This window comes from Gallus gallus, chromosome 3 (genome assembly GCF_016699485.2).
Source record: "Gallus gallus isolate bGalGal1 chromosome 3, bGalGal1.mat.broiler.GRCg7b, whole genome shotgun sequence".
Taxonomy (NCBI): domain Eukaryota; kingdom Metazoa; phylum Chordata; class Aves; order Galliformes; family Phasianidae; genus Gallus; species Gallus gallus.
The window spans coordinates 29,728,957-29,754,122 of NC_052534.1; the positions used below are offsets into that span (position 1 = coordinate 29,728,957).

Consider the following 25,166-nt stretch of genomic DNA (forward strand, 5'->3'; position numbering starts at 1 on the left):
GTAATAGCTAGGCTTGAAGGGCAGATCCCACAGAGGGATGCTGAGGAAGGTATGGCAGGTAGGTAGGTTGCAGCAAGGCACCAAATGAAATGCCACAGGATGTAGACAGCAAATGAATGAATTTTGCAGCAGCGATTGTGAACTCAAGGGTGTCTTAGCAAAATGCCGTGCTGCAATGAGCAAAGGACCTCAGTGCACTGATGCAGGTGAATCAGGTTTATTTCTCCCGTCTTGGAGCTGTTGGTCTTGACATGGAATTGCTCCAGGTCCACATTTCAAGTCGTCCCCCTAATCAGGAGGACCTGAAAGCTTTGCTTCTGTGAAAGCTCAGGCTCCTGATCACTGTCCTGTGTCAGGGAAGGGAATTTTTAGCTAGTTCTGCATGATGATCTCACTGACAAAGCAGGCATACTTGCCTATATAGGAAAGGAAGAAGCAAGGTGTTAGACAGCGAGTAGGATCTCTCTGGTTTCTAATTCCAGGATTTTCATGACGCTATGGGTTCTCTTTTCATGCAGCTGGCTCAGCGAAACACCATCCAAACCTTCATTCCTGTACAGAAAATGGAGAAGGGCCTGTTGCTGGAGCACATCCTGCCCAACCTGAAGGTTCCTCAGAGCTACGAAGTTCGCTTGACACCTATCACCAGCTTTGGGGCTGGCGATATGGCTGCCCGCATCATCCGGTACATGGAACGTAGGTGTCTCTTCCTATGTCCTGGCTATGAGAGCAGGTCTGAGCTGCCAGCTATGGGTCAGGCCAATGGACATGGGCATGTGTAGACATTGTCTCCTGTGAACCTTGGGTGTATCAGCTGCGTAGAGTTTTGATGGCATGGTACTGTCACATTTGGCCATTTTTTGGCTGCTGCCATCAGTGCAGAGCATTAGACAGAGACTTACTAGGGTCAATCTCAACTCATTCTTTACTCAGCAGCTCCAACACACCCTCTCCTCTCTGTGGGAGCCCAGAACCCCAGTCCCCAGTCAGGCCATGCTGCAGTCTCCTGTGGCTCAATGACATATTTTAGAGGACAGCCAGTGAATTCTGCGTATTAGCCACATGCCCATAAAAGCAAGGGGATTCCAAGGGACTTCATTCTTTTCAGAACTGAATGCGCATTCCTTTCCCAACTAGCTATAATAAAACTGTAGCTCTACCCAACACCCTGAATCCCAGATCATCCTACTGACAGACATTGACCATGCTTCTTTTTCCAGCATCCAAAATGCTTAAGCTCCTTCCTCCTGCGTTTGCATGATCTCACACAACTTTCTTGACCTGGAAAGTAACGCTGATGCCCCTCTCAGATACCAAGTTTTATCTCCCAGTGAGTGCTTCCAGGAAGAAACTGCTCAGGAGGCCCAAAGGGATTCCCTGTGCAGTTCTAGGATCACCCATTATTAAGATCCATTGCTGTTTGGATCAGTGAGTCAGCAGCTTGTTCTATCACCAAGGCAAACACTGTGCAGTGCTGTTTTGCAGGGATGCTGCTAGGAGATTTGTACAACTCTGACCTTTCTTGATGTGCTTGTTTTGTTTTCAGACTTAGATTATGATTTGTGATTTGGCGGAGCACTAGCTGTTCTGATGTGTTGTTTTTCTATTTCCTTTTCCAGCAATCAACTATCCCAGCCCAACAGGTAAGCAACAAGACCTTTGTATTTATGTTTTGATTGTAATGCATGTTAGTTGAGTGCTTCAGGAGACCAGGCAAGCTGGAAAACTTAACAAAATATTTTCCCCCAAAGAACTTGAAATTGCAAAGACTCATAATGATTTCATTAAGTAAAGCCATTTTTTGTACCTTGAGTTATCACCAGGAGACATATGCCAGAGATGTGCCTCCCACTTACACCTGATATCTCTCTGACTAAGTAGGTTGTGACATTGAGCCCACCTTCCCTCTACTATTTAGCAGTTTGCACCCACTAAGCAGATGATTAAAAGTTCTCCAAACTACCTCTATTTAAGGAATGTATAACCCCAGTACTCTTCTTGACACCTCTGCAGGCTGGTGTGGAGCAATCTCTAGCTCAGGTCTGGTTCCTCTTACAAATTCCATGAGCACAGTTCCTTTCTTCTTCCCCTCTGATGTCATCGCTATTTGCTTTCTCATTTATCTCCCAGTCATTCCTGCTAATGCATCCTAACATCCAGATGCAGGCCCATCTTTTCAGAGCACCCAGAGTTCCTCTTGATTTTGAGATCACAATACACAGCATCCCAGAACGATGTGTTCTTAATCAAGAATGTGATGATGTCCATTGAGCATAAAAGAGGATTTCTAGCACGTTAATCTCCAAGGTATGAAACAAAGTCCCTTCGCTTCGGTCGTTGGCTATAAGCCCTGGCAAAGCTGTTGGGCAGAGATGGGCAAACTGCTTGCTGGTGGTCCACAGAGAGCAGGCTGGTTCCATGGAGATGTTTCTTTTTTCCTGTTTTCAACTGCTAAGTAAAAATCAAAAACGCTGAAACACTGTTCAGTCTAATTCTTAGGTAGCACTCTGCATGTGGGCAGGCAGGTGTTACTGCTGCACTGCAGGATACCAGTGGGAAGGAGAAGCCAGGACTGGGCAACAAGCAGGAACTGGAGCACAAGGTTATCTTGTTAAGGCAGCCATCAAGCATTCATTTGTGCAGATTCACACTCTGAGGATGATTGGGTTCATCACGTTCTACCTGGTAACAGGAGTTTCTCAGAGAGGCAGCGGGATTTTGTAGCTATGATTCCTGATTCCTTTTTCTTTCCTCTTCCTCGCTTTTTGATTCTCTTTAAACATTCTCCAAAGAGGACTCACTGGTCCATTGGGCTGATTTCCACCGGGAAACAATGAACATATTGCCAGGGACCCGCTCCAGGATGTGTCCCTCCCTATCTGGAGGAGGCGAGCATTCTGGCTCACTGGGGAAAGTGATAAAATCTGGCCTTCTGCCACTTGCTTTTACACCACATGTATCTGTGGTAATGACAGGGCAACTTCAGTCTTAATTGTGTCAGTCTCCTCGGAGTCTTTGTAAGCTGAGCCTTCAGACTGCTCACCTGGGATTGCTTTGGCAGCTTGACTGAGACCAGAATGAAATTTGCCTGTATCAGAGAACTCGGCCACGCTTGTATTTTCGTGCAGCAAACCCAGCACTTGAGTTCTCCTTGTTATGATTCCTCCAGACTGTGCTGAAAATTGGAGCCGCTGAGCCAGCCATCGGGGTCCTGCCTCTGAGTTCACGCCTTGAGATTGACTGCCTTATAACTTCAGCCACCACTCTTGCTTTCAGAGATCTCCCTTCCTTTCAGACCTGCTGCCACTGCAAATACAAGCCCTTTGCAAACGTGAGCCCAAAGCCTCACAGCTCTGTCCTCCGGGCCACAACTTGCTTCCGAGCCTCTCAGTTCAGCAGCATGGAAATCCCCACTCCTACCTCTTTTTACCCCCACTTCCCTTGCTACCACCAGCTCCAGGAAAAAGTGTTGTGATTGCAAAGGTATCCTCACGCTAGGCTGCCCAGCCAAATTCTGGGAGCAAACACTGAGAGCTCTCAAGTGAAAGGCAAAGATTGGATGATTAATGCCTCTGGCAGCCTGATCCAAGGGCATGCACAATGGTGATTAATTTACAAACTCTGAGAGTCACTTAATACAATTATTTCTTCATGCATTTTCTCTCCCAGCCTAATAAGATGTTAATGACATTGGGGCAGGCATGCATGTGCTATGGTTACTGAGCCAGGTGCTGAGATTATAAGGCGAAAGGAAACTGAAAGCGCAGGGAGTGAACAAAAGATATTGAATATTTCACTTATTTAGAAATTAGCAGTAAGACTGACTCTTAAAAATCTGTTAGTCTTATTCTAGAAACCAGAATGTATCTTAAAAGGCTCTCTTTGAGTAGTATTGATTCTAAGGTAATATTTTAAGTATCTCCTAGGACAACTGATCATTTTAGTGTCACGATTAGACTCCTGGGGAATCTGTTCTGTCCTTCTTACTTTTACTCTGCCATTTCATTTGGATATGACCTTCACTTTCCGACCCAAACTCTGCAGTGTTGCTCCCAAAACTTTTCCATCTTATTCGCAGTGTATGGTTTGGTTTCCCTGATTCTAGCAGATGTGGCCTTGTAACCTCGGTGACAAGGGAATTAAAAAACATATGAGATTGCTATTTTTTTCTCATTTGTACAATGTGTCTTGCCTGTCCAGAGCAGGGACATTATTCCTTATGTATCTGCAATCTGGCTGTGATGGAGCTAAAATGTTTTCGGATCATGGACGTGTACAGTGGGTGGTGATGAGTCCCAGCTGCTGGTTGTTGTAGATTACCCTCGCTCATTGCTCACCACCCAGTGCTCGTGTGCCCTGTCTCTCTTAATGCTTCATAGCACAGAGGGGTCTGAACTTGCTGACAAAGTGGGAACGGGATGTGATCCCAGTGTTTAGAACTAGATTCCCCAAATCTGTGCCCATCCCTCAGGCACGTGTGTGATGCAGATCTTAAAGCAGGTGACTGCCACTAATTCCTCGTGACATGATGCAAAATGTGATTGGGCCATATTATCCCACTGTCATGGATGGGGATATTAGAACAGATGGTGCTCCAATATGACCCAACCAGTTGTGTATTGTAAAGCTTTCTTCCATTGCTGGTTAGAAATGCTTTAGAAACTTACGGAAAATTTTGATACGTGTTTCTTAAATCCCAGAGGACTTTGAGGTCGCAATCCAGTTTGCATTGTCTTCATCTCCTAGGTGGGGAAGGTGATCTCTAGTGACGGGCTGTGGGTCACGCTGCGGGTCTGCAACAGAGCTGAGGCTCGGATCGTGGTCCCTTGTGCTCCAAGCCAGTTTCAGCTGTCACAGCACAGCTAAATGACGAAGGCAATTTTATTTGAATGTGCTTCCATCTGCTATTCACCCGTAGTCTGCAGCTAGGATCATCTTATTATTTTTTGTATGCATTCATTTGGCAGCTAGAATTTCAGGGCCAGGGATGGCTTACCCCTAAGGACTTGAAATGAAAACCTCCATTATGTTTCTCGAGAAGGTGAAGCAACAAGAAATGCTAATAGGCACGGCTGAGGGTCTCACCTCTGGGAATGCAGGGAGGTGTCTATAACCAGGAGCAAACATCTCTGCACTTTGAGCTGCTGCCACTGCAAAGCCTGCCAAGGAAATCTGTTTGGTGAAGACAGCACTAACTCCAGCCTTTGAGGAACCAGCTCCCCTGCTACTTCCACCTCGCCTCTAACAATCCAGAGAACAACTTCTGTGTTCAATATTTAAAGCCACTGTTTAATTTTTAATCAGGAAGGTTCCTTTGCTCCACAGTGCTGAGCCAGGATCCCTGGCAGATGGCGTGAGTCTGAAAGAAGGTTTGCTTCACACAGCCGAGGTCAGCACTCAGACCGCCGCTTTGGCCTCTGAGACGCAGCGGGTCACTTAAAGGTTTGCTTTGCAGCTGGATCAGCCAGGTTTCTCTCAGTCAGCCTGATGATGATCACCCAGAGGTGACATGCTGGCTGTGTCCCAACATTCTGAACATACCTGAGTTATCGTGGGCACCTCCACTTCCAGCTCAGAGGAGCGGCAGAGCTTCTGCCTTCCCGTGGTTTGCTTTAAGCCAAGCAACCAGCAGTCAGAACGGCAGGGTTCTGCTTCCAGCTTTGACGCTGCCTGCTGTGACCTTAGATGTGTCTGACTGCATTTTAGTGCATCTGTTTCACCGCGTGTAATGCAGGAGGTGTATAAAGAGAAGCGCTGATGCTTCATGGAGATATTTATAAAGCCTTGTTCATTAGTTGTTGCAAAGTGCCTTGAGATCCCAAGCTAGGCAGAAGCAGCGTGCTGTAGATAAACTCCCACATGGCAAGTGGTGTTACATGTAAGCCTGGTCCTGCCGTGCTGTGCCCAGGAGCCTCCTCCATTTTGTGGTTTCAGCTAGGAGCTCTGTCTTCTGGAATTGGCTACATCCAAGTGAGAGGACAGAAGCAAGGCCCTTTTCTGGCATGCAAAGAGCTGGGAGTCTGCAGCACCCCAAGCCTTGTGCTCTGCAGTAAGAGCAGCCCCTTCCTAACCTTAAAGCTTTCAGGTCCTCTTCCCAAGGGTGTGGGGGACTTCTCATGCAGCAGTGTGTCAGCCACCAGAGCTGGGCCTCAGCTGTAAGTCAGGAATACTGTCCTCTTGTCTTGCATAGCTCCCTGTTTTCCTCTATCCCTGCTCTGACCTTCTCTCTGATCTCCACCTGAACTTGGGCTTTCTCCTCAGCCTCCTTTGGTTTCTGTGCCTTTTTCCTCATGGATTTGCTCCCTTTCAGTCAGTTGTCTGGCAGGCCTCTGTGCTACAGCTTTCAGCTTTGTTTTCTGTCTGATATTCCCAGTTAAGGGAATTCTGTGCTGGGGAAATATGTTAGCTTTCTCCTCCGAGGGTCCACAAGCACAATAGGATCAGAAATGCAAACCCTTCCTGTCTCGGTTGGTCCCTCTGATTGCAAAAGGACAGTCATGTGGATCCTGTCGTGTGGGATAACGCCACTGCAAGAGAAAGCTTGTGTCTTCCATGTTCCAAGGAGCAGCAGGTGCCTGGTACAGCTATGAGCTACTCCTATCAGCCAGGAGGGCAGAGGAGGACTCTGAGAAGCCTTTTTCTCACCCTTTTCCCCACCATCTTGTTGTGCTGGGGCTGGCAGACCCCCTAGCCAGTGTTATTGCCCAGCCTCAGGCTCACCCCGGTGTATGCCCCGTGTTCTCCTGCCACCTCCTCCAGCTCCCTGTGCCCAGTACTGCACTGTGTAGCAGTGGCTAATTTGGATTAGGATGCTAATTAGAAATGAGCGGATTGAACGGAAAGCACTTAGCCAGGGTTAATCAGCAGTTAAGTGGCCAGCCCAGTCAAGCTCCCTATGGCTGCGCTCAGCTCACAGAAGTGGTGTTTCCTGCTGAGCTAAAAGAAAAGCCAGCTGCCCTTCTCCACAAACCAAACCCTTGGCTTGCAGCATAGTGTCCAGCCATTCTGTGGGCTGTGGAGGAGGCTACATCCTTTTTCCTGACTGCTTTGGTGAAAGAACCACGTAAGAAGGGGGATTAACTGCACAGAGCCCCTATGCCCCCACTGCATGGGGCTGCAGGCTGTTGGGGTCTGTCTGTGTGGCAGACAGCAGTTTCCTTTCCCAAATGGGAGGAGGTGGTGCAGACTATAGCTGGAAGATAGGTGCAGGATCTCAGAGACAAAATGCTGTTCGTTTATCATAGAATCATTAAGGTTGGAGAAGACCCACCCCCACCATGCCCACTGACCAGGTCCCTCAGTGCCACATACACACAGTTTTTGAACACCTCCAGGGATGGTGACTGCACCACCTTCCTGTGCAGCCCGTGCCACTGCCTCACCATTCTTTAGGAGAATAAGATTTTCCTGATACCCAACTTGAACCTCCCCTGGCACAGTGCAGGAGCCCTGGTAGGCGTTCAGGCTGCTCCTCATCTGTCCATGATAGCAGGAACTGTGTCGGGGGGTAAACCACAAATAATTGAGTCACGCTTCAGCGTGCCATGGATGAGTTTCTAATGCATTCCAAAACCCGAGCAAGAACATGTTTTTCTTTTCTATGTGTTCTTTCATGGATTTAATTACTTTATTGTTCAGTTTCATAGCATACCCCACTGGCTCTAATGTAAAGGCAGAAGGTAAAGAGATCTGCTTGCTGTGTCTGCACCACTCGAGAGCTCTGAGATCCCACTCTCATCTCATTCTCCAGCTCTGATTTCATCCCAGGGATCTTCTGAAAAAACAAAGTAATTTTCACAGCCAATCTTGGACTTGTTTTCTTTCTTTTCTGCCCATTCTTTCTCTTCTTTTCCAACTGTATCAGCAGTGAAAGGCTTTGGTTCTGTGGCTCAGGAAGTAGCTTTCACCACAAAGGTCTGACAAAAGACCATCTTAAGTCTGATCAAGTTTGATTTGCTCCATTCTCTGCAAGTCCATATTGGGCTGTGTCTGTACACAAGATTTTTCACCCATCTCATATTGCTGTAGGCTGTGATTGTCTTGTGTTCATAGCATAAGCAAGCTCTTTTGCACATGTCGTTGATGCTACATGAAAATCCTTAGCCAGTGCAATGTATTTTGTTAGGAGAACCCACATAGCTGCAATAGCAGATATACCTCTGGTATCAGTTGAATATGCTCTAGCTAAATGACACATTTATAGCACCAAGCTGACCTCTTCTCCACAGCTGATTTTTTCATGTGTGCCATAGTTTAATTTACTATGTAGACCAAAGTGGGGTTCACCTGCTGGCGCTTTCTCCTCTTTCCTGGGAAGATTCTACCATCAGATTGTTCTGGTTTAAAGGCCCTCATGGCCTGCTTGCCTTCATCATGCTCTTACTCTTTCCATCATCCTCTACATTAGCTCCTTTAGACCTCCCAGCAGAATCTCTCTTCAGTTCTGTTAGCCATATGCTATTTTGTTATATAATCGCATCTGTCAGCCTGGATTAACCCTTCTTTAATCATAGCCATCATGAAAATATTCCTTCTCAGCCTCCTCCTGAGGCTGGGGGCCGCTCACCTGTGCTGCGTACCCTCCTCAAGCAGCAAGGCAGCCCCAGGAGGAGGTCTGAAAAGCTCCACTCCCTGTCCTTCCCTGCAGATAACACCTGTCGCTTTGAGGATGAGAAGATCTGCGGCTTCGTGCAAGACAAGATGGACAACTTTGACTGGACGCGGCAGAACGCCCTGACCCAGAACCCCAAACGTACCGTCAACACGGGGCCACCCACGGACATCAGCGGTACGCCAGAGGGTAGGCACACTTCTGGCTTTCTTCTGGCTCAGGTCTGGAGGCGAGATGCAAGCCGCAAGGCATCAGGGTCCTGCGGCTGTGGGAGACGGCGGAGCACTGATCTGCTTTCCGCACACACGCTTCTCCTCCGCGCAGGGTGCAGGGAGCAGGCAGTTAATTTGCATGTTACTGATTGGCATTAAACACACAATTAAAACACCCACGACTTTGTTTAAGGGAATAGTGTGAGCATTAGTTCTTGTTACCAGCTAATTGCCTGCTGCCTAATGTCCTTGTCCCATTTGATGCTTGTTTTGAAGTCAAAAAAGGAGATAAACAAGCAAGAGAACGTCTCCGACACCTGGAAATGTTCCTGCTGGGTTGAACCAGCTGCTTCCTCAAAGAAGATCTCCGTGGGGCAATTCTCCTCAGTACCAAGCAGCAGCAGGAGGGATGAGGCTGGGGGAGTGCCAGTGGGGGCCCCAAGCCGGACTGGAGGAGGCTGTTGTTGTGTATTGCTCCTCCTAGCTGTGCATGGGGCACCCACACCAGGTTTGGCTGGATATTGCTTTCCCCTTTCTCTAATGAGGAAAATAAATTCGTATGCAAGCACAACTCTGAACTCAGGAGAAAAAAAAAAAAGGGAAATACCCAATGCCCAGCTAAGGGAGTGGCTTTTCCCATTATTGTTGAGTACACCAGCCAGACCTAGCACTTAAAACGATGTCAACAGATTAAATAGTTAATCTGTTCCTCCTTGGGTTGTTAGCAACTACTTTGATATTGTTCTCTTTGGGTCAAAACGATATTGCTTAGGCCAGATACACTGAATCCTTTCTGCAGTCCTCTTTCTGCACATTTCTGGATGGGACCCAATGGGACGAGAAGAGCAAGGCATTGTCTTATGCAGGAGGAGTTGTGTCCCAGCCCCCAGCATCCCATTAGTTGCAGGGTGGAAGATGCAGTGGCTTTCCCTACCTTTTTGTCTCCTTGTGTAGGTTATTACATGTTCATCGAGGCCTCTCGGCCCCGGGTGACAGGGGACAAAGCCCGGCTGATCAGCCCACTATACAACATCACGGCCAAGTACTACTGTGTTTCCTTCTACTACCACATGTACGGCAAGCACATCGGTGAGTACTGTCTGGGGACGGGTACCCCTGGCCTAGTGCAGGGTGTAGGGGAAGACCTCCACCAGCTATGACTGCAGCCAGCAATCTGCATGGCTGGGAGTCTCACTCAGTACTAAAAGCACCAGGATGATCCTCAGAGAGCTGTCCTTTGCCTGCACCCAGCATGTTGTGAGGCTGCACTTGGAACAGTATCTTGAAGCCAGCCATCGCTCCTTGCCACGTTTCCTCAAGGACAAGGCTCCACAAGCAAAAACACCACAGCTATGTTCACGTTTCTCCTTGTCGCGACCACAGCCACCTTGCTCTAGGTAGCGTGACATCAAAGAGGAGATGGGGGTACTTCATGGGACTTTGTGGTGGGTGCAGCTACTTTGGAGTGTTCCTGATTTGTGTGCCAGGGCAGAGCTGTGACAGGGGGCTCTCAGCTCTGCCTGACTCCCTCCTTTCCAGCCATGCTCATACTGGTACAGGGAGTGCCACAGCAGCGCCCAGCGCACTAATGAGTTTCCATATCCAGTCAAGGAGCAATTGCTAATTCGTCACCTCTTGATTATAATTTCATTAATTTGAATAATAGATGCACTCTTTCCACAGCACGCTAGGTTATTAATCACCTGCTGGACTGGAGCCTGACTGAAAAAGCAGGGCCCAGGCAGGAATGTGTCCGCCCTTCAATAAACGGGGTTAATTAACAGCTCTCTGCCTCAGCACCACTGATGTCATTGGAAGGAAACATGCTCCTGAGTCCAGCCACCACATCTCTGTGCACATGTGGCACAGCAGAGAGGTTAAGCTGCAAAATCTGAGACCTTTTCTCAGTGGGGGCTAGGCTGAAAGCCTGACTTCATGGATGCCGGTTGGGGTAGTTGGGCAGCAGTTCACAGAGCAGGTCTCCTTCTCTGTCTTTGTTCTGAGGACTCGGGTTTGCTTTCTGCACTAAGTCCAGCTAGGTCAGAGGTGTTTTCACACACCTGTATCTCTCCTGCAGATGAGCTGCTCTGTGCTGTCTTCACACTGGCAATGGCAGAAATCTGTTGGTACTGGTTGACACCAGGTTTTCCCAGGCTTGCTGGGCTTGCTTAGCTGACAGACTCCAGCTGTTAATGCTGGCTGCCAAATCCCCTTCTTCTCGACCGTTTTCCATTGTGGTCAGTTGGCTTTCTTGCCTAATGCCCACGTGTCTTCTCCTGGCATTTTTGAAAGGGATTAGATCTTTTGTGATTGCAGTCAAGGGTGGCACAGAGCAGTGGGGAAGGGTGGGAGAGTGCCAGGGAAAGAAGATGTGAAGGGAGGAGCACAAAGCAACCTCCTCTTTCTTTGTCTCCTTTAAGAATACAGCTGTGTCCTATTTCCAAGTTCATTTCACTGGGAAAGTAAAAGCCCCTTAGTTTTTGCTCTGTATTGGAAGACAGCTGTTTGACAGCACTCCTGTGGTTTCTCAAGAGGTGGTGTGGACGGGATGTGCTGGGGAATCAATTCATTACAGATTTTTGGCTTTTAGTATTTTAACTCTTTATTCATTTGATTCACCCACGAATTACCCTGAGCAAAAATATACAGTTAAGCCAAAGACCTAGGAAAGCCGCTGAGTGTCATTTTATATTCACCAGCATCAGGTGCCTTTTGTAACAATTGATTGTTCCCTTATACTCAATGCCATTGTACCTACCTGCTCCCCATTTCCCCCTTCTTGTTGCATAAAGGGGCTGTTAAATTTCTGTGAGGTAAATAGGCTGATTAAAATGATTTTCCAGAATGGCTAAGGCTGAGCTGAGAGTGAATAAATTATTTAAAAATTAGACTGAATAGATAGAGACAGAGAAAGAGAGAAAAAGAAATGAGCAGTTCTTTTCTCTTGGGCTTTGAAGATGTGGATTGGTCTAGGAAACCCACAACATATCCATCTGCAATTTGAAATTCAGTCCCTCATATCTGCTCTCTGCTCTGTAGTTTCCTTCAGGGCCAGTCATGATATTCTGTAATTATTTTGGATTCTTTTTGATATTCTGGGGCAGTCTTGATGTCCATGCTGGCTGAAGTCCCCTGAGAGCCCTGTGTGGAAGTGGCAAACTGCCTGATGGTAAAGCAAACTTCTTCAGCGTGTGGCCACGTTCCTCTTTAGTTCCCACTTGAACAAGAGGGGAGTTCCCCTCAAATACAGCCCTCCTTGCTAGGACTCCTCCTGCCCAATGAAGAGACAGGCCCTGGCCTCCTACCTGTATCACATCTGTGACAATATGAAGGTAAAGATGAGTGTTTACCAGCCTGGGCCACATCCATATCACTTTCCATATTGCCACCTGTCCCCAGTGCATACGAACACAGCTCACCTAGTGTTAGCCTGGTCCTACCAAGCCTGATGCTAGCACTACTGAGCCAGCCATAGCGTATCAGATGGCTCCTGTTGGCGAACAGTGCCAGTAAGAGGGTATCTCTTAGCCTCTCCTAGAAGCTCCAGCTCCATTGTGGAGCCAACAGAAGCTCTGTCACTATGAAAGGAAGCCATATAAAACCCCGACATTTATTTATTTTTTTAATAACCCTTTTATTACCTTTTCCCCTCTCTCCAGAACTTGAAAGCTGGTTTACTCTCACAATTTGACTATAAAATATCCATAGCCATCCAGGCAAATCTTCCCTGGGAGAGTTCCCAGACACTACTCGTTTATAATAGATATGACGAAAGAGAGAAACTGAATACAAATGGAGCATTTGTAGCCACGGTATAAAATATTCAGCAACTAGCAGAGCCGGATGATGTTGAATATCTCTCAGCTGATGAGAGAGCAGGGTGAAGGGGAGCTCCCTGGAGGCAATCCCCATTCTTCTGGAGTTATTTGGTCATTGGTTTTCCTTCTTTTACCCCCCTCTGGAGCAAGTGTTTATATTGCCCTACAATCCTGCCAACCTAAACAAAAAAAAATCAGCAGGAGGAGTAGGAAAGAAATACAGTTTCCAGCAGACATTCAAGAACTAGAGTGTCTTGTCTGTGGCAGACACAGATACATCAAAGGAAGAATTGCTCACTGTATGCCCTCCTTCAGGAGAGGAGCTAGCCATGGCACACAGAGACCCGCTGTCGGGTGCAACTCCTTGTCAGGTTGGCCTGGTGAGTCTCAGCATTCAGCTGGCAGCAGATCCCCGCGTCCACTGTCAGATTCCCATTCCTCTCTTCCCTGAGGTTTCCTGGGAAGGGGATGCTGTGAGGGACCAACTTGCTAGGGATACCTATATGCAAGCAGTGACTCTGCGTGTACCCAAACAACAACTTTTTAGCCTTCTTCCCATTTGTGATCTCACCGGCAGACCCTTTTTTTTTTTTTTTTTTGCTGTGTTTTTAATACAACTCATCACTGCATACAGGCTTATGACAGTATTCTGCCTCAAACAGGGGAGGTGGCAGAATGCTCTCCCCACCCTGGGGTGTCTCCTAGGTTGGAAGTGTTCAGCTGCCTCCTGCAGTATGGTTGGCAGGTCCTAGGCAACAGGAGATGAGCCTGGTTGAAGATCCTACTCTTGGCTTGCAGTTTTGTACTTCAAGCCTCCTTTCTGCTCTGGTAGTGTCACAGTCTTACCTTGGCCAGTCCCTCTTCCAGAAGTCAGAGAACAGGCTTATTTTCTGGTGTGTGTCCAACATCTGTAAAAATCCTGGAGAATTGAAGGTGGTATTATTCCAGCTTAGTGCTGACACGGACCTTATCTGATCACACCAGCTACGTCTGGCCCATGTATAATCAGGATGGGAGGCTTTCAATGAAATCATAAACTACTGTGAGGAACTGTGCTTGGTACTGATTAAGAAGGATTTTAGATCTAAGTCAGTAGAAACAGTGAGCCTTGATCACACACATGGCTTGCCAGAGCACCCGAGTCCAAGAAACCTACCAGCTGTTGTACAGAAGTAATTGGCTTATAAGCAGTCTACTTACACTGGTAATGTCACCATTGATGCTCTATTCCTGATCAGGAAACATAGACCAGGAAGGCCTGACATAACAAATTGCTGTTTTACTTCTTTAACTCAAATTATGCAGCTGCTACAAAGGTGTGTCTGAGACATTGTGGTGGACGATCACAATAGGAGCCAATGTTTGCAGAGGTGCCATAGTTGCATCTTGTTTCTAGCAAGTGACAGAAGTAAGAGCTATCAGGTCATTCTGATTGGCAGGTACCAGCTATGCCAATGTCAAAGTGATCTGAACCATGAAGAAGACCTTTTTGTAACATTCAACATCTTAGCACCCTGTTTCCCACCAAAACCTTGTAGATATACGTATTCTGATGGTTCAAGTGCTACTGCATGCAGTTATACAGCTGCCATCCTGGAACTAGCTGCTCTTGTGTTGGAGATACGACGTTTGCTTGATGTACGAATGCATAGTTCATTTAATCCATGCCATTGCGACCAGTGCAATAATTCTACACAACAGATTACATCACTGGATTGATTGAGGGGAGGCTGATTTTCCTAATGAGTGTGATTCATTTCCCTCTAGGCTTTTGAAAACAAGTTGCTGTTAGAGCTAAGTGAACAGTTTGTAATGAAAAAATGTATTCCGTTTATATATATATATCTCCTTTCTTTTTCCACTTATTCAGATGGGTTCTTGGCTTTACGCATTCATCCATCAATAGATGCGTATTTAACTAATGTTCTGTGCAGACGTCAAGCAGCTTGCTGTGGGCTATGGTATGGGGCCTTGGATAAACTGTGGTCTCTTCTAATAGTATCTGCTTGGTTCTTCTGGAAGTTAGTCAAATACCATGATCATGAGCAAGGATTATAAATACCTGGCAAGATAACTATATATTTGTAAAGTGTCATTCAAACTCTGAAAGTTCAATAGAGTGGCTCTGAACCAAGGGCTATAGAATGACTTCAGTGGAAGTCATTGTTTTTCTAAAGACTCCAGTGAGCTTTGGATGCTAGCCAGATGGGACCAATACATTATCTAATCAAAGTTTCTGCATAACAAGAGGCAGAGAACTCCCTTCAGTTACTCTTCCTGAAACCCAGTCAATAATAGGTGTCTACAGTTTGATTGGATGTTGATTCACAAACAGCACCAACAACATGCTTGGCACAGCTTGCAGTTGTGGGACTCAATTGTTCCTAACCCAAAGAGCTTGGCCAAAGACTGCTGTAAAAACTGAAGAAGACCTGGAAAGGAAGAAAAAGGATTCATATATGGGTTGGCTATATGTCCTTTCTGTTCTATGGATATGTCTTCATGTCAATGCAGCCATTCTGTTATTATCTTCAATCCTGGCACACTGATCCTTACCTTTTCCTGCTCCTACATAATAGTGTGCCACTCAGTCAAGTTCCTACTGCAGATAGCTACTGAAATGTTACCTTCTTCAGAAATCCTCTTTTGCTGTTTTACAAGCCATGATCTGACCATGTTACTGCTGCAAAATTTGTTGGAAAGGATGGCAGGCACAGATTGCTGACACAGATGCCCTGAATGCCCATAGACAATTTTTACTTCTGCTCACCTAATTTGAGTCGCTGTTATTTGTCCTGTGGGAAGCTACAACTACTACAACCCCCTTCCCCTCCTCCCAGCTCTGAGCAAAGGATGTTTCCGTTCAGACTTTGCTTATCGCGCAGCCATGTGCAAAGTTGAATGTCAGTCAGGATATACTGCAACCCGATCATCTCCTGGGATACTGGGTGCTGCATCAATTACTTAGGCCCTGAAATCACTAGATACAAAACTTATCAGACAGTTAAGAGGAAATGCTTAAGCTCTAAGCACCTATTTGGATTTTCCTTTAGCGCTCAGGGGTCACTTTTCTGTTCTCTTCATGGAGCAGTTTCATAATTGTGCAAGTGGAGGTTGAAATTGGTGTAATTCCAGAGATCCCCCCCAGGTGCTCTGATAGGATAAAGTCTTGGGGCAGGGGACACAACTATCTTGCACTACTTGTGCAAACATTCCAGCCTCTCTTTGAATTTCAGCAAGATGTGATTTTGCAACATGGATTGAAATACTTCCCAGAAAACTCAAAAATTCTCAGCGTCAGTCATCACCATTACTTCCAGGAGTGACTGCCTGTCCCAAAGAGAGGCATCCCAGCACCTGAACCACTGGAGTTCGCACATCCTGGCTGGGAGTCTTACTGTCTCAGCCAGTGCCCTGGAAGTTTCTTGGAGTAAGCATAGCGAGATAGGAAATGGTATGGGAGTCCCTAGTTACAATCCATCCTATCACAAAGCTGGGAACACAGCAAGCTCTAACAGCCAGAGGAAGATGAAGAGGCCATCATCCTCCCGGGTTCCCAGGTTTGAAACATTCAGGTTGGATATTAGGAAAAACTTTTTATTAAGAGCGGCAAGGCAGCGGCACGGGCTGCCCAGGGACATGGTGGGAGTCGCTGACCCTGGATGTGTTCAAGAACCATGTGGATGTGGCACTGAGGGACACGGTTAGTGGGCATGGTAGGGATGGGTTGGCGGTTGGACCAGATGATTTTAGAGGTCTTTTCCAATCTTAATTCACCTCTCTTTGGGTCAGGCAGATGAGGAGGTCAGAGACCAGACTTTGAGCAGTGTCTTCAGTTTAACAGGAAGAATGCATGATCTCAGCTGCTCATTCCTGCTGTCTTGCCTGCATCGGCATGGCACTAAAACAGCCCATCTGCTCCAAGCCCTGCAGCTGCGCAGCTGCCCCGTGCTTGGCTCCTGGGGCTGGGTGAAGATGGGGAAATAGGCCGTTAATAGGGATAGAGACAACATAAGTACATCTGCTTCTGCAGGGTTTTTGTCAGCCTCCTCCTGACACCACTTCTATCCAGGGGGCTCTGCAAGTCTGCTTCCTCTCTGACTGAGGTCTCTGACTGCCCTCAGAAGAGTTGCAGGCAGGCTCACCCTGCCTGCCTGTTATGCTCTTTTAAACCTGGCAGTGTGTGTGAAGCAGACCTCTGTTTCTGCTCATCTGAGAGCAGAGCACAGTGCGTGCTCTCAGTCTGCAAACTGAGAACAAGAACTGTGCAAAGGACCCAGCTGTCTCTGGTGGCAAAGATGAAAGGGTCAGTTATCAAAGCTGGGAGAAAATAGAATGTTTGCCTAGAGGCAACTGGGCATGTCACAAAACAGAGGGTGAATGAGGAGCACGCAGACCTCATAGTAACTTCGCTTCACTCTGCTCCTTGAATCTGCAGAATTGGTGGGAACAGTTACTTCCACGTGATTTCCTTCTTGCTCTGCTACTTGCATTCCCATTCTCCCCTGTGTCCAGCCAAGTGTCCAGCTGAGACAGCGGTAGGCACTGTCCTGTGCTCCTCTGCCTATGGAGGGCAGGAGTTCTCCAGGAGAACCCAGTGGCTGAGTGTCTGGACTGAAGGCGACGGGGGTCTTGGTGCAGGGGGAACCTTGGCAGAGGGAGGACACCCTTAGCCTGATCCCATGGATGCTGTAGCCAAACTGTCCTGTGGGGAAGGATACAGCCTGTCCACATTGTCCCCTGCAAAACATATAAGTACTGGAAAGGGGTGTGATTAAGCAAGCTGGCAAAATGAATCAGATGTGGAGTTGGCGAGAAGCCTGAGGACTCCTGCTTCTTGTCTTTTTAAATGCCAGACTGTTCTCTCCCTCTGCTCTGTTCTGGCTGCATATCTGATGGGCCTTTGTTCTTCTGAGATGGCATTAATTTAACATTATGGCATGTGGGTGGGTTTTTTTGTTTGTTTTGGTTTTGAATTTCTTAAACCATATCTTGTTGTCCACAGGCAGGAAAGCCTGTCACTGGTCAGAGAGAGCCTCCGAGGGAATCTTCCCTGAAAAGAGGTGGCAGGATTTTACTTCGTACACAGAGCATCAAAAATGGATGTCTTGTATCGTTCATCTCTGTATGCCAACACTTTCTCTAATTAGACCATGGATCAAATGAGCAAAGGAGCTCAAGCATAGCTCCACTGCAAGTCTGCTCCTACCATATCACCATCTGCTCTCCATGTACACAGACAGGTGGGGATGTCCTAGAGAGAAGGAGCTGTAGCTGTAGTCTGCCTGTTTCCCTCCCGTTAGCACTTCCACTCCTCATCACTTAAGGGAGGCATGATGGTGCCATTGCATTTACCCCGCTGCCCACATGATCCAGGCCTCCCGCCAGCACGTCACCCCAGGTTGCCAGCCATCTGTCCACCTTGCCTCTTCACAGTTTTCTCCCTGTTGGCCCATTCCTTCCATCCCAACACTCATACATGCCAGGCATGGTCACATAGTGATGGATCACAGATCGGTCTGTGCCGTTGGCTTCGTTGTGTTGGGGGATATTGCTTCAAACCCGTCCTCATCTGATGGTGGTTTGGAAGGTCAGGGGTGAAAATGTGTTTTTTCTCTAATTTTTTAAATCCACAGTAAAATCCATGAAAATCCCATGCAGCAAGATTTAACTGATTTTCACAGGTTTGCTACAGGGGAAACATTGCCAAGCAAAACTTACCATATTGCTGCTTATTCTCAGAAAGTCCCAGCCGCAGTAGGGAACCAGAGACTTTGATTCCCCCCATCCCTTTCATCAGTCTTCAGCATAGCACAGCTGAAAGAGAATCCCACAGCAATTAGCAGGCCTGTGACATGGCGCTGAACATGCTTAATGTCTCTCTGAAGCCAAAGGGGATGCCTTGCAAGTAGAGCTGGGATAGCTGTGCTTTCCAAACTCTGACCAACGCTCTGTTTCCTCGGTATTAATGAGCTCTCTGAACTCTCCCGCTTTGATTTTGCTGAAGCAGTGGAAGGGGTCTGGGTAGTGAACCTGTGAGTAGTCACAGAGGACCCTGCACACCAAGCTGGGATCTGTTAAAGACACACTGAGGCAAAGTTTCTGTGCAGCCAGGAGTGTAAAGCAGCCAAAGGGCTTTAATTGCCTTATCCCACATATATTAATGTACGAAGCATCATTAGGTACTGTGGAAGAATAAATATATCCTACCATGGCACAAAGACAAGACATTCTTGAAAATTATGACTCAGTAACAAGCTGATATTATTTCTCTGCCTCTATCAGCACCACGATTGTTTTTCTGCTCTCTGCTTCCCAGCTCTCAGAGCAGTAACTTTTCCCCACAGCACTGTAACTGAGAACACCAGCCTGATACTGACTGCTCTTCATTAGCATCCATTTAAATGAGACAGGGAGAAGGAGAGGCGGGCATTTGTTCCGGGGATTATGAGCAGTAATAGATTCTTTCTGGGGACTTTGGTTCGCTTCTGGGATTTGCCCATGCTAAGCTTTGGGCTTGTAGTTTGTGATCGGTGGTGTTACACTAAACCACGCTTAAGGAAGTGCTCGAAGTCCCTGTAAGAAAGATAAGAGCTCTTTTCTCCTTGGCCTGGCTTTAGCCCTGACATTAGGTCTGCAAATGACTCTGCCAGGCTATATGAGGTCTGAGTTGTCTCTGCCTTGGGCACTTCCTGCCAGAAATCAGTTTCTTCTAATCTCGATTTATCTTGCCTACAGCTGCAATGCCCTGAGGACTCTGCTCTGGATTCCTCTCTTTGGCTGGCCTCAGCTGGGTACCAAACCCAAACTGTGGCAGCAGCCAGAGCTCCATAGGCAGCTGATCCGCTGGAATAGCCCCATTCCACAGCAGGAACACTGCAGGAAGGCAGTGGGGAGCTGTGGTGGGATCAGCCTGAGCCCGCAGCCACCCCAACTCCCAGCTGTGAATCCTGGCAGCCTTTCCCTTGCAGCCCACGGAGCTCTGCAGTGCCTGGCACAGCGCTCTGCCTCCTGGTGCTCAGCATTGTCCTCCCTTCGCTTTCTGGTTGTTCTCTTCCTGGCTTCCACCCAAAATGAGCTGCGTGCCCACCCCTGCACACGGTAGCTTGTCCCCATCCCACTTTCACCTTCCCAGCTGCCCTGCAGAGAGCCCTTGAAGCCTATTCTGCCATCTCACGCGGACTGTGCCCACGGTGTTGCCCTTGCAGACCCTGCTTCCCTCCCAGTGCCGCCTGCGCTGGTTCCTCTGGATCCACACCGCTGTTCAGCATGACAGTGAAATCTCCATCCCACGGAAAATGAGAGGAGACCTTTTCTTCTTGTGAGAAGGTAACATTTAAAGGCATCCCTTGGGCTACTCTATCTGGCAGCCCAGCTGGTGCTCTTTTGTGTGAGTGCCACTCTTGAAATGCCAGCTTTGGTCTTAAAGGCAGTCAGCAGAAGGCAGGGCTCGCTCCCACTGTAATTGATTCCTCACTGGCCTTTATTCTCTCTTTTGTTTGGGAAGAAGGAATAATACAGATTGCAAGAGAAATGTGAATATCGTCTTGTATGGGGAGAGGCAACAATAGGATTGTCAGTGTCCTGGAATTTTTCTTGTGTTTGTCTGTCTCTGGTCAGCTGGAGAGATTCAGCAGCAGATACGTGGCCTGTCTTTGTGTGTGCCTCGCCACCAGGTGCCATTAGGAAATGCCAGACACATCTGATGGAGGAGATGGAGAAAGAGCAATGACTAAACAAATAGGTAACAAAACTGCCAGCTGGCTTCAGACTCTGATATGGGAAACTGGGCGTGATTCTAGTACAAAACCAGATGGGGTCAAAGCTTCATCCATATTTAGTTTGAAGAGCTGATGTCTTTGCCACGCCTCCCAGAAGCATATCCTCAATGATGATGTTCCTAGAGAAGGGAGGTTTTGTGGTCCTTCCCCAGCCTTGGAGAGGCTTTGTAGCTTAGCTGGGATGGCATGTAGGCTGCGAGCAGCAGATCTGACCCTCCTTTGCAGCTCTGACTGATTTGTAAGACAGTTGTGGATACATTGCTTGGCTGTTTTGACCCTCAGTTTTCCATGTGTAGACAGGTATGGTGAAACATGACATGTTCTGGGCAGACAAGGAAGCTTGCTTTCCAGTTTCAAACTTCTTGAAGAACACCTGCTTGTGTTCAGTGTTGTTCTGCTGGAGAATTTGGGGGCCAAAAGGTTGAATGCTGCAAGGACAGCGGGCTGTCAGCGAGGACACGCTCAGGCTCAGTTTGGGTTCAGGCCAGGTATTCACAGCCAGTGCTTTGGGGGGACTAGTTTGCATTCCAGATGCTTTCATGAGTACCTTTCTATCTCACCTTCTCTTTTATCCTGCGGCACAGCAGAGTTCATTTGCTACTTGATTTGTCTCAGTGCTGGCTGCTCAGCCAGGCTCTGGTGTGGTGAATCCTAGCTGCCATCCCTGAGTGAGGCTAGAATGGACAGCAGTTGACTTTAATCCTTGCTTGCTGGCAGCTCCATATCAGTTCTTCATTTAGTCTCAGTCCCTCGACTCACCAGCTCTGATAGCTGTAATTAGCTGCTCTGAACACGCTCATGTTGACACTGATCTATGCAGTTATGTAGATCCTGTGTGGGCTATCAGTTTGGCTAAGGGCCCCACTGAGAACCAGTGAGGCTTCCCTTGTAAGTTGCTTCTGAGGGTAGGGAAGGCACCAAGAAGCCAGTGGCTCAAAGCTGATTTTACCAGAGGCTCCCATGGCGACATGTGTTGCCAGGAGGGAGATCCCACTTGCTTACTTCTGCCTCCTTGAGGTTGTGCAGTGGCAGCTGATCAAAAGAGGAACAAGTCATGTTATTCCTCATCTGAAGTGGGACGCTCAGAACCATTGGGGAAGGAGTTTGACATATTTGATGTCCTAATATTTCCAGACAGAAAGATGTTTTCCCATTCTTCTCTTATTCATTTTTGAGTCACAGGAGTTTGAAGAGAGGTATTAGCTCTGCAGGCTGGCCATAGTGCATCCCAGTTGGTGGGATGTCCCCCTCCCTTCCTGCTGCCTTGCCCTCTCCCTCTTTGGTCAGGTCTTCATCTATTTGTCTCAGCCAGCCTTAATGCTAGTGCTTCTGAATATTTCCAGTCAATAACCATGCCCATCTTTTCTCAGTTCACTAAATTATACACATACTTCATTCTTTTAACCTTTTCTTGTAAGTCAGCCGCTCAGAATCTAAACATTTCATCATCTTTATTATGCGTCTCTGAACTCCTTGTGATGTATCTTGCTCTCTGTCAGCAAGGCACTCAGCAGGAGTACTTCCAGGTCCCTATCCTTCACACAGTACCCCTAGGGCTGACGTGCCAAGAGGGAAGGATTTCAGAATACTGTATAGGAAGAAGGTTATCTAAGAAAGTCTCTCTCCCCGTCCCTTTCCCGACCTCTTGCTGCTCCCAGAAAGCCATACCCGGGCAAGAAGGCAGCATCCCGAGTGCAGATAGACTATGGATGTTTAAGTAAGGGTTGTTATTGCCTCTCTGCTCTCAGGGGTAATATGTCTGTGTATCAGAAACACTGATGAGCAAGAGAGTGACAAGAGTCCTGATTGATTTTTTGGTTCGTCAGCTGAATTGAAAAAAAAATAAAGTGTTGCAGTTCAGCCCTGAATGAATGTTTAAAAATGTGTCCTTTACTGAAACAAAAAAGGAAAAAAAATAAAGTCAATTGGGGAGGATTACTAAAAAGATACAGTAGGTGGAGAGTTTCATTTGTGGGTAGAGGGGGGAATGCGACGCTTTTTGAAGTGAAAACTGGAAATGCTTTCAGATTTGTTGGCTTTGTTTTTGTTTTAGTGGCAGACAAAACCTTTTGGGAATTGTCCAACTGGTGTGGATCTAACACACAGTCATCAGGATGGAACAGGAGCAGAAATGCTAGGGAAGAGAGGTTGAGGGAGCTAAGCTTGCTCCATCAGGCAAAGAGGAGGCTGCTATCAGCCTTTGACCACTAACTGTTTGAAAGGCAATTACAAAGGTCACGAATCCAAACTCTTATCATAGAATCACAGAATCATAGAATCACAGAATCACAGAACGGCCTGGTTTGAAAAGGACCTCAAAGATCATCGAGTTTCAACCCCCCTGCTATGTGCATGGTTGCCAACCACCAGACCAGGCTGCCCAGAGCCACATCCAGCCTGGCCTTGAATGCCTCCAGGGATGGGGCATCCACAACCTCACAACCTGTTCCAGTGTGTTACCACCCGCTGTGTGAAAGTCATTCCCCCTCCTGCTTATACACTCGCTTCAAGTACTGGAAGGATCAGTAGTATTAGACAATATAACAGGGAACAGCAGCCTCCAATGGCATCACGGGAGGTCTATGCTGGACTTGGCCAAACAAAGCCACACTGTCCTGATCTAGAACTGGAAACAGCTTCAGGCAAGAGGCTGGACAGGACACCTGTGTAGATTCCTTGGAACTAGTCTATCTACCACCCAGTTCTTGTGCAAGCCCACACAGCCATGCTACAGACTGCTGCTTCTTCATTTCCTCTGTCTTCATCTGGGTACGTATCCTCCTCTGAAGAGCCCAGGTAGATGAAATACTGCCAGTGAGACATGTTTGTCAGCTCAGGAGAAGGAGCTATGCCAAAGGTCAGCCCAGCAGACTGGGTTTCCTGCAAGCGCCCTGTGTCACCAGCATCCAATTTCTCTCCTGCAGGCTCCTTGAATCTGCTGGTTCGTGTGCGGAACAAGCGGGCCATCGACACCCAGGTGTGGTCACTCAGCGGGAACCGGGGGAACATGTGGCAGCAAGCACACGTGCCCATCAACCCACCTGGGCCCTTCCAGGTAAGTCAGGGCCACAGCCGAGGAGCTGCATACCACCTACCCCGTCCATGTGCTGTGGGAGCTCTGCACCCCCATGGTCACTGAGGCAAGGCAAGAGCTTAGTGCATGCACAGGGGTCAGAGGTGACTTTGATTGCTGGATGCTTTTCAGGGCATTTTCTACAAGAGCCCACCCCCACTATCCCTCTGGTTTAGGACTGTAGGGTGGCTTGCAAACGTGAACTGGGCATGATGTATCTGCTTGATGAGTTGTTTATGAGTACCAGGAAGTGTGTGTCTTTGTTATCGGATGTTTTACTGCAGGTGCTTTTGCCCAACAGGCTACTTGGCTGTTGTAGGGTTGTTTGTGAGATCTGGGGCTATGCAGGCTGGTACAATGTGGTACTGTGGCAAAATGCCAGCACGCTTTTGGGTACTATAAAATAATAAATAAGGATTTAGTTACTCTTGCGAGAGCTGTTCAATGTTGGTTTTGCTAGTGCAAGGTACTTAATAAAGCAGAACTCTGCATGCTCATTTATTACACTGCAGACAGTACACAGAGGTTGATTCTCTACTCTGTGGGGCTCAGCACTCCAAATCGTATGTGTGCTGGAGAAACGGGGAGAAGCCATTCGCAGGGGAACATGGTAAGAGCTGGTTTGCTCCTTGCATGGGAAGGAAGCAGGTCCTTCACAGTTTCACATTGGGCTCTACCCCGCGTTCTGATTGCAGATCATCTTCGAAGGTGTCCGGGGCACGAGCTATGAGGGAGACATTGCCATCGATGACGTCACTCTGAAAAAGGGGGACTGTCCAAGGAAGCCAATTGGACCAAATAAGGGTAAGAGTGTGAATGCCCCAGAGGAAAATGAGCCAACGGGAGTGCACGTATGAATGCTTGTGTTAGGGACATTCCCCTAATTTCAGTGCACACTGATGTATTGGTGGGGCTCAACAAAATGGGCTTCATCACCAGAATTTGGGAGAGGGCCTGTCAGACTTTTAACTTGTTCTTTGTAGTCATGAGTCAGCAAAAGCTCAGAGGAACTACCGGATCCTGTAGGGGCTGTGCTGCCAGACACCAGTACGCTGAAGACCACATCAGTGAGCTGGTTTGGGGGTGTCACCTCCAGGTAGCTGAAAGCATTCCAGAAAAATGAGAACTTCATCCTCACTAAGGTTGAAGCCATAGCAAGGTGCATCAGCAGTATGCAAGTCTTATGTCTTTGGATGGGAACCACTGGTGTGCCTTGTGCCTTAGTCCTGCCTGTGTCCTCACCTCCAGGTGAGCAGGAGGAAAAAAAAATAGTTGGGAAAGAGTTCCTTTCAACAACTTTCATAATTCCAGTGGTGAAGGAGAAAAAAAAAACATCAAAATTAGTCAGAATACCCTAAAAAATTTCAAATTTCCAACGTAGTTAAAGGCCCTGAGAAAGCTGAACTTTAACCGAACCACAAAGAGAACTTTTTCCTTAGCTGAAGTTGAATTATCTGGGGAAGAAAGGAATGTTGCATTGCAAAAGTAACCAAGATTCAGCATTTTTGGCCTGGAAAAGAAATAATCTGGGGAAGCCTTGAAAATGTCCAGGGAAGAGTAGAAAAACCTTACATTATATTTGGGATGTGCTTCATGGTTTGGGGTGTGAGGAGAGACAGTGACACTGCTGTGCACTGACTTGTTTGATGAGATCTGCATCTTTCCCATCAC

The 25,166-nt window shown here is 47.5% G+C and overlaps 1 protein-coding gene across 3 annotated transcripts in view; it reads left to right on the top strand.

Annotated features, from left to right (window-relative positions):
* The window catches only part of MDGA1 (MAM domain containing glycosylphosphatidylinositol anchor 1), a 135,360-nt gene that overhangs the window by 102,354 nt on the left and 7,840 nt on the right, over positions 1–25,166 (top strand). For all 3 annotated transcript variants that reach the window (XR_006938650.1, XR_006938651.1, NM_001398249.1), the window contains exons 11-16: positions 519–696; positions 1,620–1,643; positions 8,648–8,800; positions 9,778–9,912; positions 23,347–23,477; positions 24,191–24,299. Coding sequence is in view for 1 of the 3 variants with exons in the window: in NM_001398249.1 (NP_001385178.1) it covers positions 519–696; positions 1,620–1,643; positions 8,648–8,800; positions 9,778–9,912; positions 23,347–23,477; positions 24,191–24,299 (730 nt within the window). In the remaining 2 variants the exon portion in view is untranslated. The remainder of the gene's footprint in view (positions 1–518; positions 697–1,619; positions 1,644–8,647; positions 8,801–9,777; positions 9,913–23,346; positions 23,478–24,190; positions 24,300–25,166) is intronic.